The sequence below is a fragment of the Rhinopithecus bieti genome, unplaced genomic scaffold, assembly GCF_001698545.2.
Source record: "Rhinopithecus bieti isolate Rb0 unplaced genomic scaffold, ASM169854v2 scaffold_68811, whole genome shotgun sequence".
NCBI classification, from domain to species: domain Eukaryota; kingdom Metazoa; phylum Chordata; class Mammalia; order Primates; family Cercopithecidae; genus Rhinopithecus; species Rhinopithecus bieti.
Genome location: NW_016825978.1, coordinates 253,656 through 273,684, shown reverse-complemented (window position 1 = coordinate 273,684; position 20,029 = coordinate 253,656). Strand labels below are relative to the sequence as shown.

The following is a 20,029-nucleotide window of genomic DNA, read 5'->3' as shown; positions in this document are numbered from 1 at the left end:
TCTCAGCTCACTGCAAGCTCCGCCTCCCGGGTTCACGCCATTCTCCTGTCTCAGCCTCCCGAGTAGCTGGGACTACAGGCGCCCGCCTCGTCGCCCGGCTAGTTTTTTGTATTTTTTAGTAGAGACGGGGTTTCACCGTATTAGCCAGGATGGTCTCGATCTCCTGACCTCATGATCCGCCCGTCTCGGCCTCCCAAAGTGCTGGGATTACAGGCTTGAGCCACCGCGCCTGGCCAAAACTTTGGTTTTTAATATTAATAGCTACACGCTATTCTATCTTGAGTGTATAACTCTTCTCATTAAACATTTAGATAGTTTCCAATTTTTAAATTATTAATAGTGCAATGATATATATATAAATATTTTTATATATATCCTTTCATATACATATTTACAATAGAGTGCTAGAAGTAGATTTACTGGGTCAAAAACTCAGCTTTTTTAGGCTGTTATACATATGACCAAAGTTACACTTCCATAAGTGGTATCTAGTGTATCACATCCGTCTTCACCAGCCTAAGTACTGTCATGTGTCATACTTTGACAGTTTATAGGTAAAACAGTTTCTTGGTATCTTAAATTAACATTTGGAAATTAATCATCAAATTGAATTAATCATCAAATTGAGTTCTTTCAAATGCTTCTTAGTCATTTTTATTTCTACTTTTGCAAAATTCTAGTTTACATACTTTGCTCAATTTTTCTATTTAGACATTTACCTTTTATTTTGTTTTACATATGAGCACCTTTTTATACTAAAGATATTGACCCTGTCCATCATGTTTGTTGAAGACACTTTTCAGTTTCATTTTTTGTTTACATTTATTAATGATGATTTTAAATACAAAAGCATTTCACTGGTTTTTAAAAAATCAAATCTACATTTTATTTCTTTGTGATTTCTAGTATTTCTTTAGTTTAGCAGGCTGAGATCAGATAAATACATCTATATATTTATTCTTCAAGTTTTCATGTTTTCATTTTTACATTTAATTCTTTTTTTCCTACTGGTATTTACATTTGGTAAAGTGCAAATGAAGGATCCAACTCTCCAGCTCCCAAATAGTTTGACTACTTTTCTAACACCATTTGTTGAATAATCCATTATTTCCTCATACTGAAAAAAATACAAGAATTATTATATATACAAGATTCTCTTTTGAGTTAAATAATGCTTACTTTTTCAGGGTCTACTTTTTGTAAAAGAAATCCAATTTATTCTAAATAAAAATGCATACAAACTACTAAAATATAGCTTGACTTAAAATTCCCACTTTGTTGTATACCTTAATATTATTAGTAAAGGGTTTTTTTTTTTTTTTTTTTAGCACCTTAAACAAGCAAATGAATTTTGAGCACAGCCTGCAGGCATCTAATAAAACCACAGCTGAAATAAGTCTAACAATTTTTGTAACACTCTAACTCATGTTAAAATATATAGTTTTTAAAACAAAATTCATAATTTAATAAACCCACACCTTTTTTGAATTGCAGACTTCTAAGCACAGAATGCAGCTTAGTTAAGTACTTGGAATCAAAACTTTTTTGGTGCAAGCTTAACTTGAAATTCAGTAGTAATTACATGTGTGTGGGTGTGTGTATTATATACATAATTTAAAAGATATTGCTTGCTATCTTATCTAACAGTTTTCTTAAGATATGGCCACTGGAATTTTACATTACTAAATCTTACGGTTTTCTTCACAAAGCTGAATAATTTTATTCGTTCTTCTGGCAACTTTTGTAATTTGCATTTTCGATCATTCAGTTTTTCAAGGTCTTCATTAAGATGCCTCTGAAGAGTTTTTATACGCATATTGTAATACATTATTTTTTTCATTGCTGTGGTCTAAAAGTAAGAAAGAAAACAACATAAAAATTAGCTAAAACAAATATAGGCAATTATTAGTGGTATTATATAAGTACGGTATGTTCTATATAACAATTTAGATGATTTGCATGCTCAGGTACTAATAAAGATGATAGCTGGAGTGACAATGGCTACACAGAGTTCTATATTTAAACTTAATAAAAGATATAAAATTCCAAAGATTTTCTTTGTGAGGCATAAAGTGTGAGGCAAATTCACATTTATTTCCAGGATAACAACATAAAGAGACTACAGATAAAATGTAATGTATAAAATAGTACAGGTAATGAGGCAGTACAATTAGAGCAAACATATAACTCGTTATTCCTATTTTATTAACTCAGGGAATAAAAGAAATTAATAAGAATTAAAAGCAAATATAACATTACTCAATTCATTTTTTAAAAGCATGGCTAAGGAATATAATTTTTTTCAAATTTATAAAAGAATGTTCATTAGGCTAAGCAAATTACTAAATGTCTATCAAATCCATTTATCTTGCATTCCTTAATAACAATGCATCATTCAGTTATTAATAAATTTATCATGATAAATTGATTAAATCCATAATTAAGAAATGCACCAGCTAAATGGTACTTGAGAGTTATGTTAGTTAAAAAGAACTATCTGAGAAGACCATAAACAAATTTGAGGCATTATAAAAAATCTGACATGGTTTTGTTTACCTGAAATAATGAAAGCAAATAAGTTGGAAGACTTTTACACTCTTAGACATGTATTTTCTACAGATGCAGTCTTTTCTTATGAAATTTATTTAGTATGGAGTGGATAATCAAGATCCTAATATAATTTTCTGGCATAAAAGGCAGAATAGAAACAAATACATAGTATGATGAGAGGCCAAAAGAATTCTCTTTCCCCATGCATATTATGAAGTACTGCAACTGAAATCACCAAATTCCCCTGCCAAAAATAAGACAATCATAACAAAGCAGTCAAGAAAAAAATTTGTTTTAGGATCATGATAAACTGATTAAATATCTTTGATAAAGAAAAGCTTAATTTCTGAAGTGCAACTGAGTTAAAAGAAAAAATTGTAACTTAAGAAATGGGAATTGGTGTTTCTTGATTTTTTTTTCCTATTTGGAGACAATAGGAAATCCAATACAAAATTCTGTGGGTCAGTTACAGCTAAAAATTATTCTAATAAATTCTTCAATATAAAACAATAGGATATCCACATACAGAAGAATGAAACTAGACCCCTATCTCTCAACATATACAAAAATCAACTCAAAAAATGGACTTAAATGTAAAACTTGAAACCATAAAACTACTAGAAGAAAAAAGAGAAAATGTTTCAGGACACTGATCTAGGCAAGGATTTTATGACTAATACTTCAAAAGCATGGGCAACAAAAACAAATAGACAAATGGTACTACATTAAACTGAAAAGCTTCTGCACAGCAAAAGGAAACAATCAATAGAGTGAAGAGACAAACTATGGAAGGGAGAAAATATTTGCAAACTACTCATCCAATAAGGATCTCATATCCAGAATATGCAAGGAACTCAAACAACTCAACAGCAAAACAAAAAACAAAAAAAAATAAACACATACACACACAAATGAAACACGCGCGCGCACACACACACACACACACACACACACACAAATAATCCAACCAGAAGGTGGGCAAAGGAACTGCATAGACATTTCTCAAAAGATATCATACGAATGGCCACTAAGTATATGAAAAAATGCTCGTCACTAACTAACCATCATGGAAATGCAAATAAAAATCACAATATAATCTCATCCAGTTAGAATGGCTATTATCAAAAAGACAGAAAAAAAAAAAAAGAGATGCTGGTGAGGATGCAGAGCAAAGGGAACTCTTTTTTTTTTTTTGAGATGGAGTCTCACTCTGTCGCTCAGGCTGAAGTGCAGTGGCGCAATATCAGCTCACTGCAACCTCTGCCTTCTGGGTTCAAGCAATTCTCCTGCCTCAACCTCCCGAGTAGCTGGGATTAGAGGCACCTGCCACCACACCCAGCTAATGTGTATTGTATTTTTAGTAGAGATGGGGTTTCACCATGTTGGCTGGTGCAAACTGCTGACCTCAAGTGATCTGCTCGCCTGGGCCCAAGAAAGGGAACTCTCATATGCTGTTAGTAGAAATGTAAATTAGTACAGCCATTATGAAAAACAGGATGGAGTTTTCTCAAAAAATTAAAAGCAGAACTTCCAAAGGATTCAGCAAATCTCACTCCTGGGTATTTATCCAAAACAAAGGAAATCTGTGTATCCAAGGGATACTTGCACCCCCACGTTTACTGCAGCACTGTTCATAATAGTTAAGATTTAGAATTAACCTAAATGCCATCAATAGGTGAATGGATAAAGAAAATGTAATATATGTATATCACATTACACACACACACCGTGTATACACATGATGGAATACTATTTAACCATAAAAAAGAATGAAACCCTGTCATTTGTGGCAACATGGTTGAGCCTGAAGGACATTATGTTAAGTGAAATAAGTCAGGCACAGAAAAATAAAGACTGCATGTTATCACTCATGTATGAGAACTAAAGACATTTTTTGAGCTCATGGAAGTAGAGAGCAGAATTGTAGCTATTGGAGGCTGTAGGCGAGGTAGTGGGGAGGAGAGAATGGGGAGAAAGGTTGGTTAAGGGTAGAAAATTATAGCTAGATAGGAAGAATAAATTCTGGTGTTCTGTAGCACTGCAGGGTGAATATGGTTAACTATAATGTGTATATTTTCAAAAATCTGGAAGAAGGGATTCTGAATGTTCACAACAGAAAGAATAAATATTTGAGGAGATGAATATGCTAATTACCCTTATTTGATTATTATATATAGAATTATTATGCATCAATTGTAAATAAAAGGAAAAAAATAACACAACAAGAGAACATGGGATGGAGTTAATTTGGTCAGATAAAATACAGGATGCCAAATTAAATGTGAATTTCAGATAAACAACAAATAATGTTTTAATATACATAATACTAAATTTACTTATACTTATTTAATTATACCAAAACATCTTTATTGTTTATCTAAAATTTAAATTTAACTTGGAATCCCCTAGGTGGGATAAATACAAGAATTGAAACATACTAAGTTTTAATTTTTAATTTTTTTGAATAAGCAATATATTCACATTTCAAAAAACCAAAAAAATTGAATTTACTACAATGAAAAGTCTACTTCCCACTTATGTTTCCCATCTTCTCAGTTGCCCCATCTTCTGCAGAAAATGACTTTAGTGTCTAGTAAATCTTACCATAGTTTCAACTTTTTCTAATTTATTAAGAATGTACCTATATCTTCATATAGAAACAAAATTATTTCTAAACTTTTCAAAATCACTTAGTATGTCATAACAATAAATAAGACTTATCAATGAACGGGTTTTTTCTGTCTTTGTTTGAGAGTATATAGTAAGATTTTGGGGAAGGAGGGAAGACTGTTTTATAAACTCTAACTCTATAGCCAATCAACTTTGTAGGCTGACCACATGCAACTTGCTTTTTGTATTTGGACTTTACAAAATTAATGTCAAAGTCACTTTCAAAGACTTTGGTAGAATTCCACACCTGTCAAAACAAACTTTTAAGAAAAAGAAATTGGACTAATTATAATGCTAAATTGAGCTGCATATTTGTACTAAGACAAAATTTGATCCCTTTGCATCTTAGGTAGCCAAAAAAGAATTCAAAGTCATAAACAGAATTATATTCAACTATAGTTTCATGGCACTTATTTTTATACTACTTAACAATTAAAATGGGCTTTTATGTACATTAACTCATTGGTTTCCCCAAACAACCCTGTGCTGAAAAGCAGATACTATTTTCATCATCTTTGTTTCAGTTCAGAAAACTGAGCTTCAGCAGTAGCACATGCAGTTGAGGGCTTGAATCCAAGTCTTCGCATTTGAACCCATATGTTCTTCCCTCTGTCTCACACTAGCTCTTTGGTGGTCCTCCTGGTAGGTTCTGACTTTTCCTGCCACTTGTAGTTTACACAAACTAGTTCACAGTCATAGGTGAAAATCTGAAGAATCAATAGCACTCTGTTCAAGAGTTCATCACAAAGAACTGCCACAACTTGTCTTCTTATGCATAGTAAGGAAAAAAGCATTTTAGAAATCTATACCAATCCATAAATTAAAAATACTTTGAATTTGAAAATCATTTTGGTCTGAATCTAAAGTTGGACTATAGTATATATCTTATTTGTGCCTTAAAAGGTAAAGGGAGGGTAAATATTTTACAATAAGAAAATGAAATATAATTACTTAATTTAAGATGTTAGAAACTGTCTAACAATTCCTTTTTTTGTTATTTATGCTACTCCTGACATTTACAAGACTGAACCAAATGTATGAGAATCTCAGTCAGAATGTCAGAAGAACCTGCCTCTCTTAGTTCTCCTTTTCAGTCTCCTCTGTAGGTTCCTTTTCATCTACCCAACATTTAGCACCCAAGTGACACACTTTCTCTTCCACACCATTCCCTTGGTGACTCATCCTGTCCACAGCTTTAAGTACCAACTTTCTGCTTTCAATTCTCATATTTTAATTTATACCCCCAATCTGGGGAACTCTCCCACATAGTAGACTCATATGGATATCCAACTACTTACTGAGCATGTCCCCTTAGGATATTCAAAAAATTGTTCAAACTTTACATGCCTAAAATTATCATGATTCTAAAATAATGATTTTTCCTCCTAAACCTACTCCTCCCCTACTCCTCCCATACTCTTCCTCATGTTGTCAAATAGCAACTTACTCTTTGAATTGCTCCAGCCAATATCTTGGAATTATTCTCTACTTCTTTCCTCTGTACTTATCCAATCCATCAGTAAACCCAGATAGGTTCCATCTTGTAACTGCTACCAGAATCTGACTTCTTACCACTTTCTCTGTGAACACCATGCATTGAACTATCCACATTGCTCATCTAAGTTACTGGAATAATCTCCTAACTGGTCTCTCTGCTTTCAACTTTCCCCCTCTAATTGTCTATTCTTAATACATTATTCAAAAGGATCCCTTTAAACCATAAGTCATCTTAGTCCCTCCTCTGATCAGAATTTTCCAGTGGATCCCATCTCACTCAAAATAAAGACCAAAGTCCTTACAACAGTCTACAGTCTCACATAATCTGGCCTCCACTACTCCTGTCTTCATCTGTTACTTCTCTTCCCCTGATGTCCTCAGCTACTTAAACTTTCAGATAATCACAAACCATCTTTAATTAGATTAAAATCTACCTAATCCTTGGTTGACTACCATAAACCACAGATATTTTTTGATTTTGATATGTAATATTCCAAAGGAGAAGTGGTTGTTACATTTCTGTTATTTAAGCTTTAATTTATATATATATGGCACTAGTCTAATTATTTTTGACACTTATTTTTTTCAATTTCCTTCTTGTTTTATATAGATTAGAAGCAATATTACTTCATTATTTCACCTTCCAGTACTGTCATCAAAATTAAGATTCTAGTATTAATATTATTTATATACTTTTATGTGTAATATCCAGTTAACTAGGGCAAAAGTAGACTTGGCAACAAGAACTGAACTGATAATCCTACCTACCATATGTGGACATGGCCAGAAAGAAGCCTAACTAATAAACTAACTAATAAAACAGAAATCACAGATGCCTGATTAGGGATGTACTTACATCTGCCAGTTCCTTGATTTGCTTTGCTGACACATCCAATGTGTCAAATCTTTGAAGGCAAGGCAAATGATATAATACATGTGTGGAATAATTACACAGAAGACAAACTGGATTGGTTTTATATTGAGGATCATTCAGACATAAATCCTTTAAGCAAGGCAGCCTGGTTAAGTTCGTGAGCTCCTAAAACACCAGCAAAGATAATGTTCAATTAATTGTGACTGTCATTTCTAAAGGCAGTATTTGAACACTTAAGATCAGCCATACTCTAATGCATTCTAATTATGTGCATAAATACATTACAGTGATTTAGATGCCTAAAATGTTTCTCTCTATTGAAAAACAAGCTAAATTCCCAAAGAAAATAGCAACAATAATTAAACAACACGCTATACCACTATGCCTTTTAAATATTTACTAAATCATGTATTCCAGCTGGAACATTGAAGCCAGTGATGTGAGCACATTTGTTCATTAATATGTCGCCTCCCCTACACAGCCCCTCTTGCTAATTGCCCCCAGGATACCTGTAGGTCTCTGCTTTCTTCACCCCTATTTCCTATACTTATCACCTAGAAACACTCCTGTTCATCCTCCCTGCTTCCAGATCTGCTCTACTCATTAAAGGCTACGGGAGCCCCTGTTCATTACAAACAATCATCATGGAATTCCTGATTTTTGGTTTTTTTTTGTTTTGTTTTTTCCATTAAGTACCTGTTTTACCTATTATGGTCAACTAAAGTCTAACCTTCCTTGAGGGCCTCAGTTCTCTCACAACCTATGGATGAGGAAGGATTGATATGCACTCTCAGACCAATGTTTCTCCTTAACATATTTTTTCCTGATGTTTAAGTCATTATTTATACTTTCCTTTATTTGTCATCTGGCTCTTGATTAACTCTTCCATCCTGCCTCTTCCTGTTTAAACCCTAATATTTTATGATTTAGTCATATTGAACCAGTTGAAGTTTTGGAATGTACCAAGCCCTATCTTGTCCTTAGACCTTTACTCATGCTGCTCCCTTTTAGGTGGCCTGAACTTCACCCCAATTTCACCTTTTAATCTGTCAGGGCCCAACCCAGTGTCATATTCCCTGGGAGCCTTGTTTCATCCTCCAATGTTGGGATAGATGTTCCTCCTAAGACCTCTTTTAGCCACTGAGCTTAGTTTTGGTATGGACTTTATCATACCCTATTGCCAATTGCTATCTATAAGCCAAGGGTCTATATGGGCTTTGGCCCCCAATCTACAAACAAAGAATGTTATTTACATTTTTAAGTATTGAAAAAAAAAGAAGAATATGCAGTAGAGGCCACATGTGGCCCACGGAGCCTGAAATACTTTCTATTTGGCTTTTTTTTGTTGTCGTTACAGAAAACGTTTGCTAACCCTGCAATAAACTTGTGGAGAACACGGTTTGTGTCTTGTTTAACATTGTATTCCCAACACTCAGCACTCAGAACACAGCAGGCACTAAATAAATATGTAAAGTAAATTGATTACTTTCAACCAACTTCGAGGATATCCTCATACTTTCTTATTACCAGGATGGTGCCTGAGGTAGGAGGCTACTGTGGTGGGGTCAAACTTGAAAGGATGCAATGCTAGCTAGAAAAATCAGAATCAGAGTTAAGGGAAATCCAAAGGAAGAACCAGGAAGCATTAGTTCTAAAGTTACAGTAAAAAAGGAATGGAAAAGAGAATAGTGAAGTCAGGTTGCTGGAAACAAGAGTAATACAGGTTGAGGTGGTTAATATATTTCCAAACTCTCTCTGGACAAGTGAGAATGTGGCTCACTGGTCTGACCTGAGGCTTGGGCTGAGCCTATGTGGGGAGGAGGACTAAGCAGAGTTGCTCTAAAAGGAAAAATTATGGACAGAGCTGTGCAGAGAATTATTTGGTCAAATTCTGCAGGGGCAAGAAGGTAAACCATTTGGCAGCCTTTGATTACTGGGTTGCTATGTTTCATTTGACCATGGTAGATGGTGGGTATAAATGAGCTGGTAGATGGTGGGTATAAACTCTGAATTCCTACACAGAAATCCCCCAACTACATGCCAAATTCAGGTGACACTGGAGTCCACGAAGGCACAAAATCTCACTGAAAATTAGTGCTCTGGTGCCTGGTATGGTTGGAAGGTGGGCACAGAATTTATTCAATCAGGATAGGATAGGATAGTTATCTTCTTAGGGTAGGAAGAAAGGTTATAGGATAAAAATCTAAGATAATAGTGTTCCAGGAAAATTTCTAATATGAAGATAGTAAAAGCTCCTGTAAATCAGGTTCAATGTTTTATGACAGTCATAATGCCATAAAAGCCTTTTAAATATTATGACACATAATGAATTTTTATAATAATCCTGTTATCACCATTTTTAAAATAAAGATACTGAAATACAGCAGGTCAATGTAATTAAAGTAATGGTAATAAAATAATAAGAACAATGGATCTGTTGAGTCCTTACTATGTGCTGGTCACTATTCGGGTACTTTACATTGTTATTTCACCTAAACTTCATGTTCCACTGTATTATGCTGCCTCTAGTGTGAGGCAGAGCTAGACCTGAGAGGTTTTTCTGCCTGTGCAGCCACAGATTATAACCACCACAAGGGTGCCATGGCTAGCCAGGTAAGATAAACTTCCCTATAGTTTCTTGGCAGGGCAATGCCTTATTTTCCCAGAATCCTGCACTTATCTTCTTCAGCCTTATGTCATAATTGCTTCCCTTGCTGTGTTCCAGTCACAGAAGATTTCTAGTTCGTAGAATCTGCCATACCCCTTTCAACCACCTTGAGCCTTCACACATGCTTTTTAACTTTTGCCTGGAAGGGTCTTTGCCTGGGCAACTCCTACTCACATCTGATATCATTAGCTGCAACATTAGCTCCTCAAGGATGTCTTGTCCTGATATCCCAAACAAGGCTAGGTCTCCCTTTTATATGTTCCCACAGCACTCTGAATTTAACGTTCATAGCTCTCTCTGATCTCTTCTGGAATTTTAGCCTATTTTAAGTATAAAAGCTTTATCCACATTTCACATTATTTTCTTGGAATAGATTCCTAAAAGAGGAATTGATAGGTTAAAGGATAGAAGCCTGTTTAAAGGACTTGGTACACATTATCTAAATGCTTTCTAGAAAAGTTCTATCATTTTAAATGATTACCAATGTCATATAAATGCCCATCTTATCCTAATCTTTCTAACACAGAGTATCATGTTTATCAAATGTTGACTATATAAAATATTATCAATTACAATTATATCTTCTTTTTTTTTTTGAAACCTAGTCTCGCTCCTTTACTGAGGCTGTAGTGCAATGGTGCAATCTCAGCTCACTGCAACCTCCGCCTCCCAGGTTCAAGAGATTCTCCTGCTTCAGCCTCCTGAGTAACTGGGATTACAGGCACCCACCACCACACCTGGATTTTTTTTTTTTTTTTTTTTTTTTTTTTTTTTTGATTTTTAGTAGAAACAAGGTTTCACCATGTTTCCCAGGCTGGTCTCAAACTCTTGACCTCAAGTGATCCGCCTGCCTTGGCCTCCCAAAGTGACAGGATAACAGGCGTGAGCCACCATGTCCAGCCTTATATCACGTTTTATTTTCATTTTATTCATTCTTAGTAGGATTGAAAATTATTTTATGAATCTACTAGTCATGTGGAGTTCAATTCTATGAATTATCTGCTCACTTATCCTTTATTCTACTGGGTATCTTAGATTATTTGTCTCTAATTGATTTAAAAGAGCTCTTTTAAAAGTAAGAATTATTTCAAAGGTTTTTTTGTCTGTTTGTTTTAATTTTATGATGTGTTTACCAGGCTGAAAATTAGAATTTCCATATAGTAAGTATGATTTAAAGATTTAGTGTAGTATCTTAAACTGGCAGAACTAGAAGGGGAAAGATACACATGTGTGCGTGTGTGCATGCATGCACACACACACACACACACAATCCTGTTATCTATCTTACTGCCTGTCCCTGTCACAACTGTTACCACCCTCTGAGTGTCTCTGGTTTCTATCATGGCTTATTTGCCACGTGTTTAATCTGATCCCCTATCTGATGGCCTCAATGTTGGTAGAGACAATTTGCCATGGCTCTAAGCATCGCTTCACACTCTTGCTTGTTATGCCAAGATTGTAAGGTATTGACTGCTCTTTACCCATTTCTCAGTGTTGTGTGTGCAGATCTTCACCTGGATGGCCCCACTGGTACTCTAAACTCAACATATGCAGAACTAGACACATTCCCTTCCCCTCACCCCCACAAAACTAGCCATTATTTTTCTGATATGTCTATTTTTTGAGCTTGCTAAGAACTGTAATCACAGATTCATTTTGGACTCTCTAGCTCTTCACATTCTACTAGCTGTGAAATTCTGCAAATTCAACAACCATAATGTCTCTTGCGTCTATTTCTTCCTCGTCTTTCCTCCTCCTTCTCTTCTTCCTCTTTTCTTCTTTTTTCTCTTAACACTCCAATTCGTAGTCTCACAGTCTCTCATTTAGATTATTCCTATAATCTCCTGACTGGGTTTTCTTCTTCTAGCTGTTCCAAGTCAATAAACATTAACTCCAGATCACTATCCCTAAAGAACATTTCTGATCATATCACTTTCTTGCTCAAAAATTTTACAGCTCTCTGTTGTCTATAAAATACAGTCTATATTCGAGACCCAATTGACCTTTCTAGTGTTAACTTCCAGTATTGCTATATATACTCTATATTCCAGTCAAATGACAATGCTGGTGTTATTCAAATATACCCCTTGATTTCTCACTTCCCTGTGTTTGTACTTATTGTTTTCCCCTCCCACGCCCTACTACCCAGAAGATCCTCCCACCAATGCTTGTTCAAATTCTGTTGACACTTCAAAGTTCTTATCAAATATTTCCTCTTGAATTTGACTAATACAATTTTGTTTACATATCTTTTTAAGGGACTTAATCTGCCTCATTCTATAGCTTTTGGTATTTTATATTTTGCCTGAGTAGAATAATGCCTACTTTAATATTTATGAACTCAAAGTTATTTCTATAGTAAATTTACCTATCTTTCTTCAATATTTTCTAGAGGATGTGTTTGAATATGCACCTTCAGTCTTACACTGTCAAAATTATAAATGTCACCTTTAGCCAGCATTATATGTGATAAATATTAAGTCCCTTTATTTGGTGGTTTCTCTTTCTTTCATGTTCTTGACAAATGTTTATTGAGATTTACTACATGTCCAACACTATGTTAAGGATTGTGTATATAGCAATGAAGAGAACAGGCAAAGTTCCTGTACTCAGAGAGCTGGTATTCTAGTAAGGGATGTGCCAAGAGGAAAAATAAAACAGTGGCAAAGTGATAGCGAGTGCTGCAGGTTGGGGAGCATTGTGAGGGTTTTCCTATTACACTTAAATTGGGAAGGAAAGGTGTCACTTAGAACATAATATTTTGACAAAAACCTGAAATAAACGAGCCATGCAGGTGTATGAGGAAAGAAAATTCCAGCAAGTGCAAAGGCCCTAAGATTACTGTGTGCTAGGTATATTCAGACTAGTGTGGCTGAAACTGGACAAACAAAGGAGAGAGTGGTAGATGCTATAGTCAAAGCGACAGGTTGGGGGTGGTGGGGTGGCTAGATTAGCTGGTCTTATGGCCCATTATAAGAAATATCTTCTACTCTGAAAGAGATGAGAAGCCAAGGGAAGGTTTTAAGCAGAAGGGTGATTTTTATCTGACAGATTTTTAAAGGTGCCATCAGGCTTCTGTGTGGAGAACAGATCTATAGTAGGGAAAGGACAAACAGGAAAATTGTTAGGAAGGTTTTTTTCATTAATGCAGGTTAGAGATCATAGTGTCTTGAATCAGCCTGGTAGTGATGCAGATGGTAAGAAGTGATCAGACTCTGGACATATTCTGAAGGTGCACCCGATTGTACTTGCTGATGGATTGGATGAGGGTATGAAGGAATAAGAAGAGTCAAAAATGACTATAAAGATTTTGGCTTAAGTTACTGGAAGAATGGAGACTCCATTTAGAGAGGTGAGGAAGACTGCAGGAGAAGGTCTGGTAGAGGAAAAATTAGTTTGCATTAAGATATGTGTACAGTTTTGGAGAGCTGTCAAGGAAAGTAAAGGTACTAGTTTAGAGTAATCAGTAGACAAAGTGTATTTAAAGTCTTAAGGCATGGTGAGACTATTTAGAGAATAAATGCAGACAGAAATGAGAAAAGATGTCAGTACTGACCAAGGGAAGTCCATATCTTACATGCTAGGAGAGGATGAAAGAACAGAAACTGAAGAGATGTGGCCAGAAAGATTAGAAGAAAACTAACAGAAAATGGTATCCTAAGAGCCAGGTAAATAGTTATTTCTTTGGTTTCAATAGTGTCAGATCATTAAGGCCAATGTGGTCAGATGACTTTCAAATTTCCTGGAGCATCAGCCCAAATAATGAACATATTCCTTAATGGGGGACATTTTAGTACAGTTTCTGCAACACAATGGTTCGTGATTCAGGATGATAAGTAAAAATTATTCCACTTAAACATACCTTGAAAGAACATACTTGGTTACCAGAAAGGTTTAATCTTTCCAGTTGTTCATTGGAGTCAAGACATCGACCTTTAAAAAATAAGATGAAAAGAATTAAATTTATTATTTTACCTTCTGTTTATGTTCTGTCATACTTCTGAGTTGTATGTAGCTATCATTTCTTGCATATAAACAGACTGATGGTACCATTGTATAATTAGTAATCACTGATTAATGAGTAATATTTTCACAGGTTTCAATATGCTTTGCAAATATATCACAGAAAAAAGCCTAAAAGAAAAAAAAATCTAAGCATATACTTTTTATATTGATAAAAAATGATTATAGCATTATCTCAGATTCCAAATGAAATAGTACATACCAATGCTATTTATTAGATTTCCAGCAAGGTTGAGATCTTTTAAATTCTTCAAAGTTTGCAAACCCTAAAAATTTAGACAACATACAATTTAGAACAAATAATTAAAATTAACATTTACAAATCATCTCTGATTAATCTGGTTAGTTCTCCAGGTGCTCTGAGCACAGGGTACTTTGTGCATCACAAGCACAGAAGGAAATGAGTGCCTCCAAGAACCCACCTTTGTTCTCTATACTGGAACTTAGAATTATTGGAGGAGGGAACAGGAAGCGGAGTAGAGAAGAAAAAAGGAGGAGTAGGAGGAAAAGAATACATCACCCAGAGTATATTTATAATCTTAGGCAAATTATGTAACTTCTCTAAACCTCTTTTTTTTTTTAACCTTCGAAGAAAGAGTAACAATGCCTTACCTTTTAGGCTTGTAAAGAGTAAAGAAAGTAATGTATACAATATCCTCCGTACCTTATAAAATGCTATATACATGTTAGTTCTTTTTGACAACAATAATTGTACTAGTCATGAATAGTTTGGCCTTTAACCACAATATGATCTTGAACATTGCGGTTTAAACTCTACAGTAGTAACTGGTTTTACATATAGATAATTGAAATTATTATCTTACCTCAATATTTTTAATTGTATTGTGGTTCAGCCAGAGAATCTTCAATTTGATTAATTTCTCTAAATTTTCTATTTTGGAAATTTTATTAAAATATAAATATAGTTTTTCCAAATTTCTACATTCCTGAAGACCTTCATTTTCTGTAAAAGAAAAGGAGACGAATAGTTGTTTATTTAATTTTTGCTATTAATCCTTCCAATAAAGTAGGTTCAAGTATATTTCTTTAAATATCATATTTTAATTTGCAAAATCAATATCCGCAAATATGAACTGGTTTTCAAAGAAAAAATATATTCCATGTTTTCCACTTAAATCACTATTTTCAATTTGCATGTTCTTCTTTAAATTTAATCAACTCATATATCAGTTATATATGGATTATGATTATATTTATCGTATATAATCATATATTTCTATATGGTTATTATTATAACCATATAGAAATGATTATGATTATATGGTTATGATTACAACCATGTAAGCACATTATAATCCTAATGCACATACAATTTTGTGGGACTCTTTTTAAATTAAGACTAAAATGTTTTCATAATCCTTCAAATTATATTTAATAATTATGGAATATTTCATTAAGTTTATAATTTTCTGAAAAATTACCTGATGTATGGCGTATTTATGTTTCAAATTTTTAGTTATAAATAATGCTGCAACAAGTAGCTTCATGCATATGATTGTTTTCTGCTATTGAGTCACTTTTCTAGGATAAAATCTTAGAGTAGGGACTTCTAAGTCAAAACGTATGCCCCGTACATTTCCGTGATGGCTCTTGATGTTTTGCAATATTTCTTTTCAAAATAGATGTTATAATTTCAACACAACCAATAGTGTCTAAGTGGACCAATTTTATTACTAAGTAATACTGGCTATGATTTGATTTGATTACTAAAAAGTAGAATATGTTTATGTTTTAATTCCTTATTTCTGCTTTTCCTTTGCACAAATCAATTTATTTATTTATTGAACTTTTATTTTAAGTTCAGGGTGCATATGCAGGTTTGTTATTTAGGTAAATTTCTGTCATGGGGGTTTGTTGTACAGATTACTTTGTCACCCAGGTATTAAGCATACTACCCGTTAGTTATTTTTCCTGATCCTTCTCCCACCCTTCACCTTCAGTAGGCCCCAGAGTCTGTTGTTCCCCTCTATGTGTCCATACGTTATCATCATTTAGCTCCCACTTCTAAGTGAGAACAGGTGGTATTTGGTTTTCTGTTCCTGTGTTAGTTTGCTAAGGACAATGGCCTCCAGCTCCATCCATGTTCCTACAAAAGATATTACCTTGTTCTTTTTTATGGCTGCATGGTATTCCATGGTGTAAACGTACCACAGTTTCTTTATCCAGTCTACTACTGATGGGCATTTAGGTTGATTCCATGTCTTTGCTAGTAAACACTGCTGTAATGAACATACACGTGCATTTGTGTTTATGACAGAATTGTTTATATTACTTTGGTTATATATCCAGTAATGGAATTGCTGGGTTGAATGGTATTTCTGTTTTTAGGTCTTTGAAGAATCATCACACTGTTTTCCACAATGGTTGAACTAATTTACACTTCTACTAAGAGTGTATAAGCATTCCTTTTTCTCCACAACCTTGCCAGCATCTGTTATTTTTTTGACTTTTTAATAATAGCCATTCTGTCTTAGTGTGAGATAGTATCTCACCGTGATTTTGATTTGCATTTCTCTAATGATCAGTTATTTTAAACTTTTTTTCTTATGCTTGTTAGCCACATGTATGTCTTCTTTTGCAAAGTGTCTGTTCATGTCCTTTGCCCACTTTTTAATGGGGTTGTTTTTTTCTTGTAAATTTGTTTAGGTTCCTCGTAAAGGCTGGGTATTAGACCTTTGTCAGATGCACAGTTTGCAAAAATTTTCTCCCATTCTGTAGATTGTCTGTTCACTCGATTGATAGTTTCTTTTGCTCTGCAGAAGCTCTTTAGTTTAATTAGATCCCATTTGTCCATTTTTGCTTTTGTTGCAATTGCTTTTGGTGTCATCATCATGAAATCTTTGCCTGTTCTTATGTCCAGAATGATATTGCCTAGGTGGTGTTCCAGCATTTTTATATTGGGTTTTACATTTAAGTCCTTAATACATCTTGAGTTTAATTTTGTATATGGTATAAGGAAGAGGTACAGTTTCAATCTTCTGTATATGGCTATCCAGTTATCCCAGCACCATATATTGAATAGATGATCCTTTCCCCATTGCTTGTTTTTGTCATCTTTGTCAAAGATCAGATAGTTTTAGGTGTGTGGTCTTATCTCTGGGTTCTTTATTCTGTTCCATTGGCCTATGTGTCTGTTTTGTACCAGTAACATGCTGTTTTGATTTGATTTGCTTTGATTACTAAAAAGTAGAATATGTTTATGTTTTAATTCCTTGTTTTTATTTTTTCCTTTGTACAAATCAATTTCTATCCTTTGCTCATTTATCTGTCTTAACCCATGCCTTATGCATATATTTCAATGAATTATTTTTCTAAAGCCAAAGAATTCAGAATAAAATATTCCGTGTAAGGTTTTGTGTTTACACTTACCTCTATGCAGCACTCAGCAATCCAGAGTTCTTTAAGTTGTAAACAAGGCTCTAACCCTGAAATTTCTTTTATATCTTGAGCAACAATGGTAAGACTCGTTAAATTAGGAAATAATGATAATCCGACTATACGAGGATACCCTAAGAAAAACATCTCCAACTTTGATGTATCTGATCCTTCTTGTCCAACCATCTCATAAGATAAGCCATTGCACAAACACTGTTTTAAAGGAAAGAAATTTGGTCATTACCTATTTTAAATAATCAAAAGATTACTTTTACCATTAGAAATTATAAATTGTCAATTGCACTGATGCCATTTTTGTAATCTCACGAGAGAAAGTTATATCACATATATGATTATTCTCTGCTTCCAAAAGTCACTAGGTAGAGGAAATCACTAAGTAACCCTTCCAGCTCTAGAAAGGAGCATAAAAGCTTTCCATTTTATATTACTGCAAATATTATAAAAAGAAATTTGACTTTGACTCACCAGTTCTTTAATTATTTCTTCTTGGTTTAGGTTTTCACTTTCAATCATCTTCCATTAAAAATAGTGATCATAACATTATAACTGTTAAGGAAAATGAAAAAATGAAATAAATATTAAAGTCATTGTCATTCAAAGTTGAAATAGACCTTAAAGCTACTAAGGTTGAACCACCCAACTGTAGTTTGAAATCTTCATATAGTACATTACCAAGTATCTGTATAAACTCTGAGGGGGTTTTCTGTTAGGATGTTATTTTTTATTTTAATTTTAAATCTCTCTTTCCATAATTCCTTCCCTTTTGTTGTCAGTATACCTCCTTGGTATAAATATTTTTCCACAAGATGAGCCTTCAATACTTGAAGAAAATGGTCATCTCTCATCTACACTCTTACCTTACTCACAGTTGAAGTTGTTAGTTCTCTCACTATATACTCATGTTTCTCTCATTTGAACAGGCTCTGGTTGTCCTTTGTATTACACTGCGTGTCTAAAAGTGAACACAGTTCTCTAAATATACTTAGACTGCAAAGAAAAGAATCCTTAGGGCTTAGCAACATATTTGGCATAGTAATAAATGTTTAAATAAATACTCCAACTTCTCCTTCATTCCAGAGAATATGAACCAATTAATACTCAAGTAGCTTCAATAAAACTTAATCCAACTTTCATAATTTGTAATATTTTCTGAGTATTATTCCAGATATATACTATCTAAAAAATATAAGAATCCTGCTTTTAATATAATGACCTGACAAGGACAGATGTAGAAAATGGTATACAGTATAACCCCTTTCTTTACAATAGCAACTCCCCCATAGGCATGTGTGTATATATGTAAATGCATGTATGTGTATAATTATTGTCAGGAGAAAATATGGAAAGATATATACTAAGTTGTTAATATGAGTTTCCTTAGATGCAGGTGAAAGTTGTTGTGGCTAGAATATAAATGTAAAGCTGGATGGGGATAGATCCAGGCAAAAATGGAAAAGAAAAAATGATACTTTTTAAAAAGCATGTTTAGAATTGCCTAGTTTGAGTGTATAGACATTTATTTATTATTTCTACTGTGGGTACACATTTGGACTGTTTCCAGTTGGGGGTTAAATAGTGCTTCTCTGAACATTCTGTCATACAGGTCATAGCTACAAATTTCTTTGGAGTTTCTACCTAAAAGTGGAAAGAGAAAAAAACAACTATTGTTATTTGCAACGAGTGAGTTTCACGTAAACAAATGCTGAACAAAAGAAGAGACACGCAATGAGTAATACTGTATGACTCAATTCATGTAAGATTTTAAAACAAACTATAGTATTAGAAGTTAGGATATTGGCTACCTTTCAGGGAAGAGCAACTAAGAGGAGGCAAAAGAGGGGCTTCTAGAGTGCTCATAATGATGTATTTTTTGATCTAGGTGCTGGTTATGTTCAATTTGAAAATAAAGTTAGATACCTAAGATGTGTGTGATTTCTGTATGTATGTATTTAAAGGGCTTGATGGAGAAAGTTCATCCTTTTTTTGCCCTTCTGACTTGGCCATGTGAGTACATACTGTTCCTTCCCTCCAGAAGAGGCAGACTTCAAGACATCATCTTGGAAGCAGACACCAGATGCTAATGCCTTGATATTGGACTTTCTAGCCTCTAGAATTGTGAGAAATAAATTTGTGTTGTTTTTAAATTGCCCAGTTTCAGGTATTTTATTATAGCAGCGCAAAATGGACTAAGACACTGAGTCAAGAAGGAGGGACGGGACCCCAGCTAGCACCACAAAGAAAAACACAGTCAGTAAATTATCCTAATACATTGGACTCTGTTCATTCATTCACTCATTGTTAATATTCATATTGAAGGCATAAGACAGAAC

The 20,029-nt window shown here is 34.1% G+C and overlaps 1 protein-coding gene across 1 annotated transcript in view; it reads right to left on the bottom strand.

Annotated features, from left to right (window-relative positions):
- The window catches only part of LOC108522809 (leucine-rich repeat-containing protein 9-like), a gene marked incomplete at its 3' end in the record, with an annotated part of 57,265 nt that overhangs the window by 32,038 nt on the left and 5,198 nt on the right, over window positions 1–20,029 (bottom strand). Inside the window, 8 exon segments of the mRNA XM_017863241.1 lie at window positions 1,694–1,849; window positions 7,574–7,756; window positions 14,122–14,192; window positions 14,485–14,548; window positions 15,107–15,246; window positions 17,669–17,891; window positions 18,165–18,245; window positions 18,557–18,651. Of these exon segments, the coding sequence (XP_017718730.1) occupies window positions 1,694–1,849; window positions 7,574–7,756; window positions 14,122–14,192; window positions 14,485–14,548; window positions 15,107–15,246; window positions 17,669–17,891; window positions 18,165–18,212 (885 nt within the window).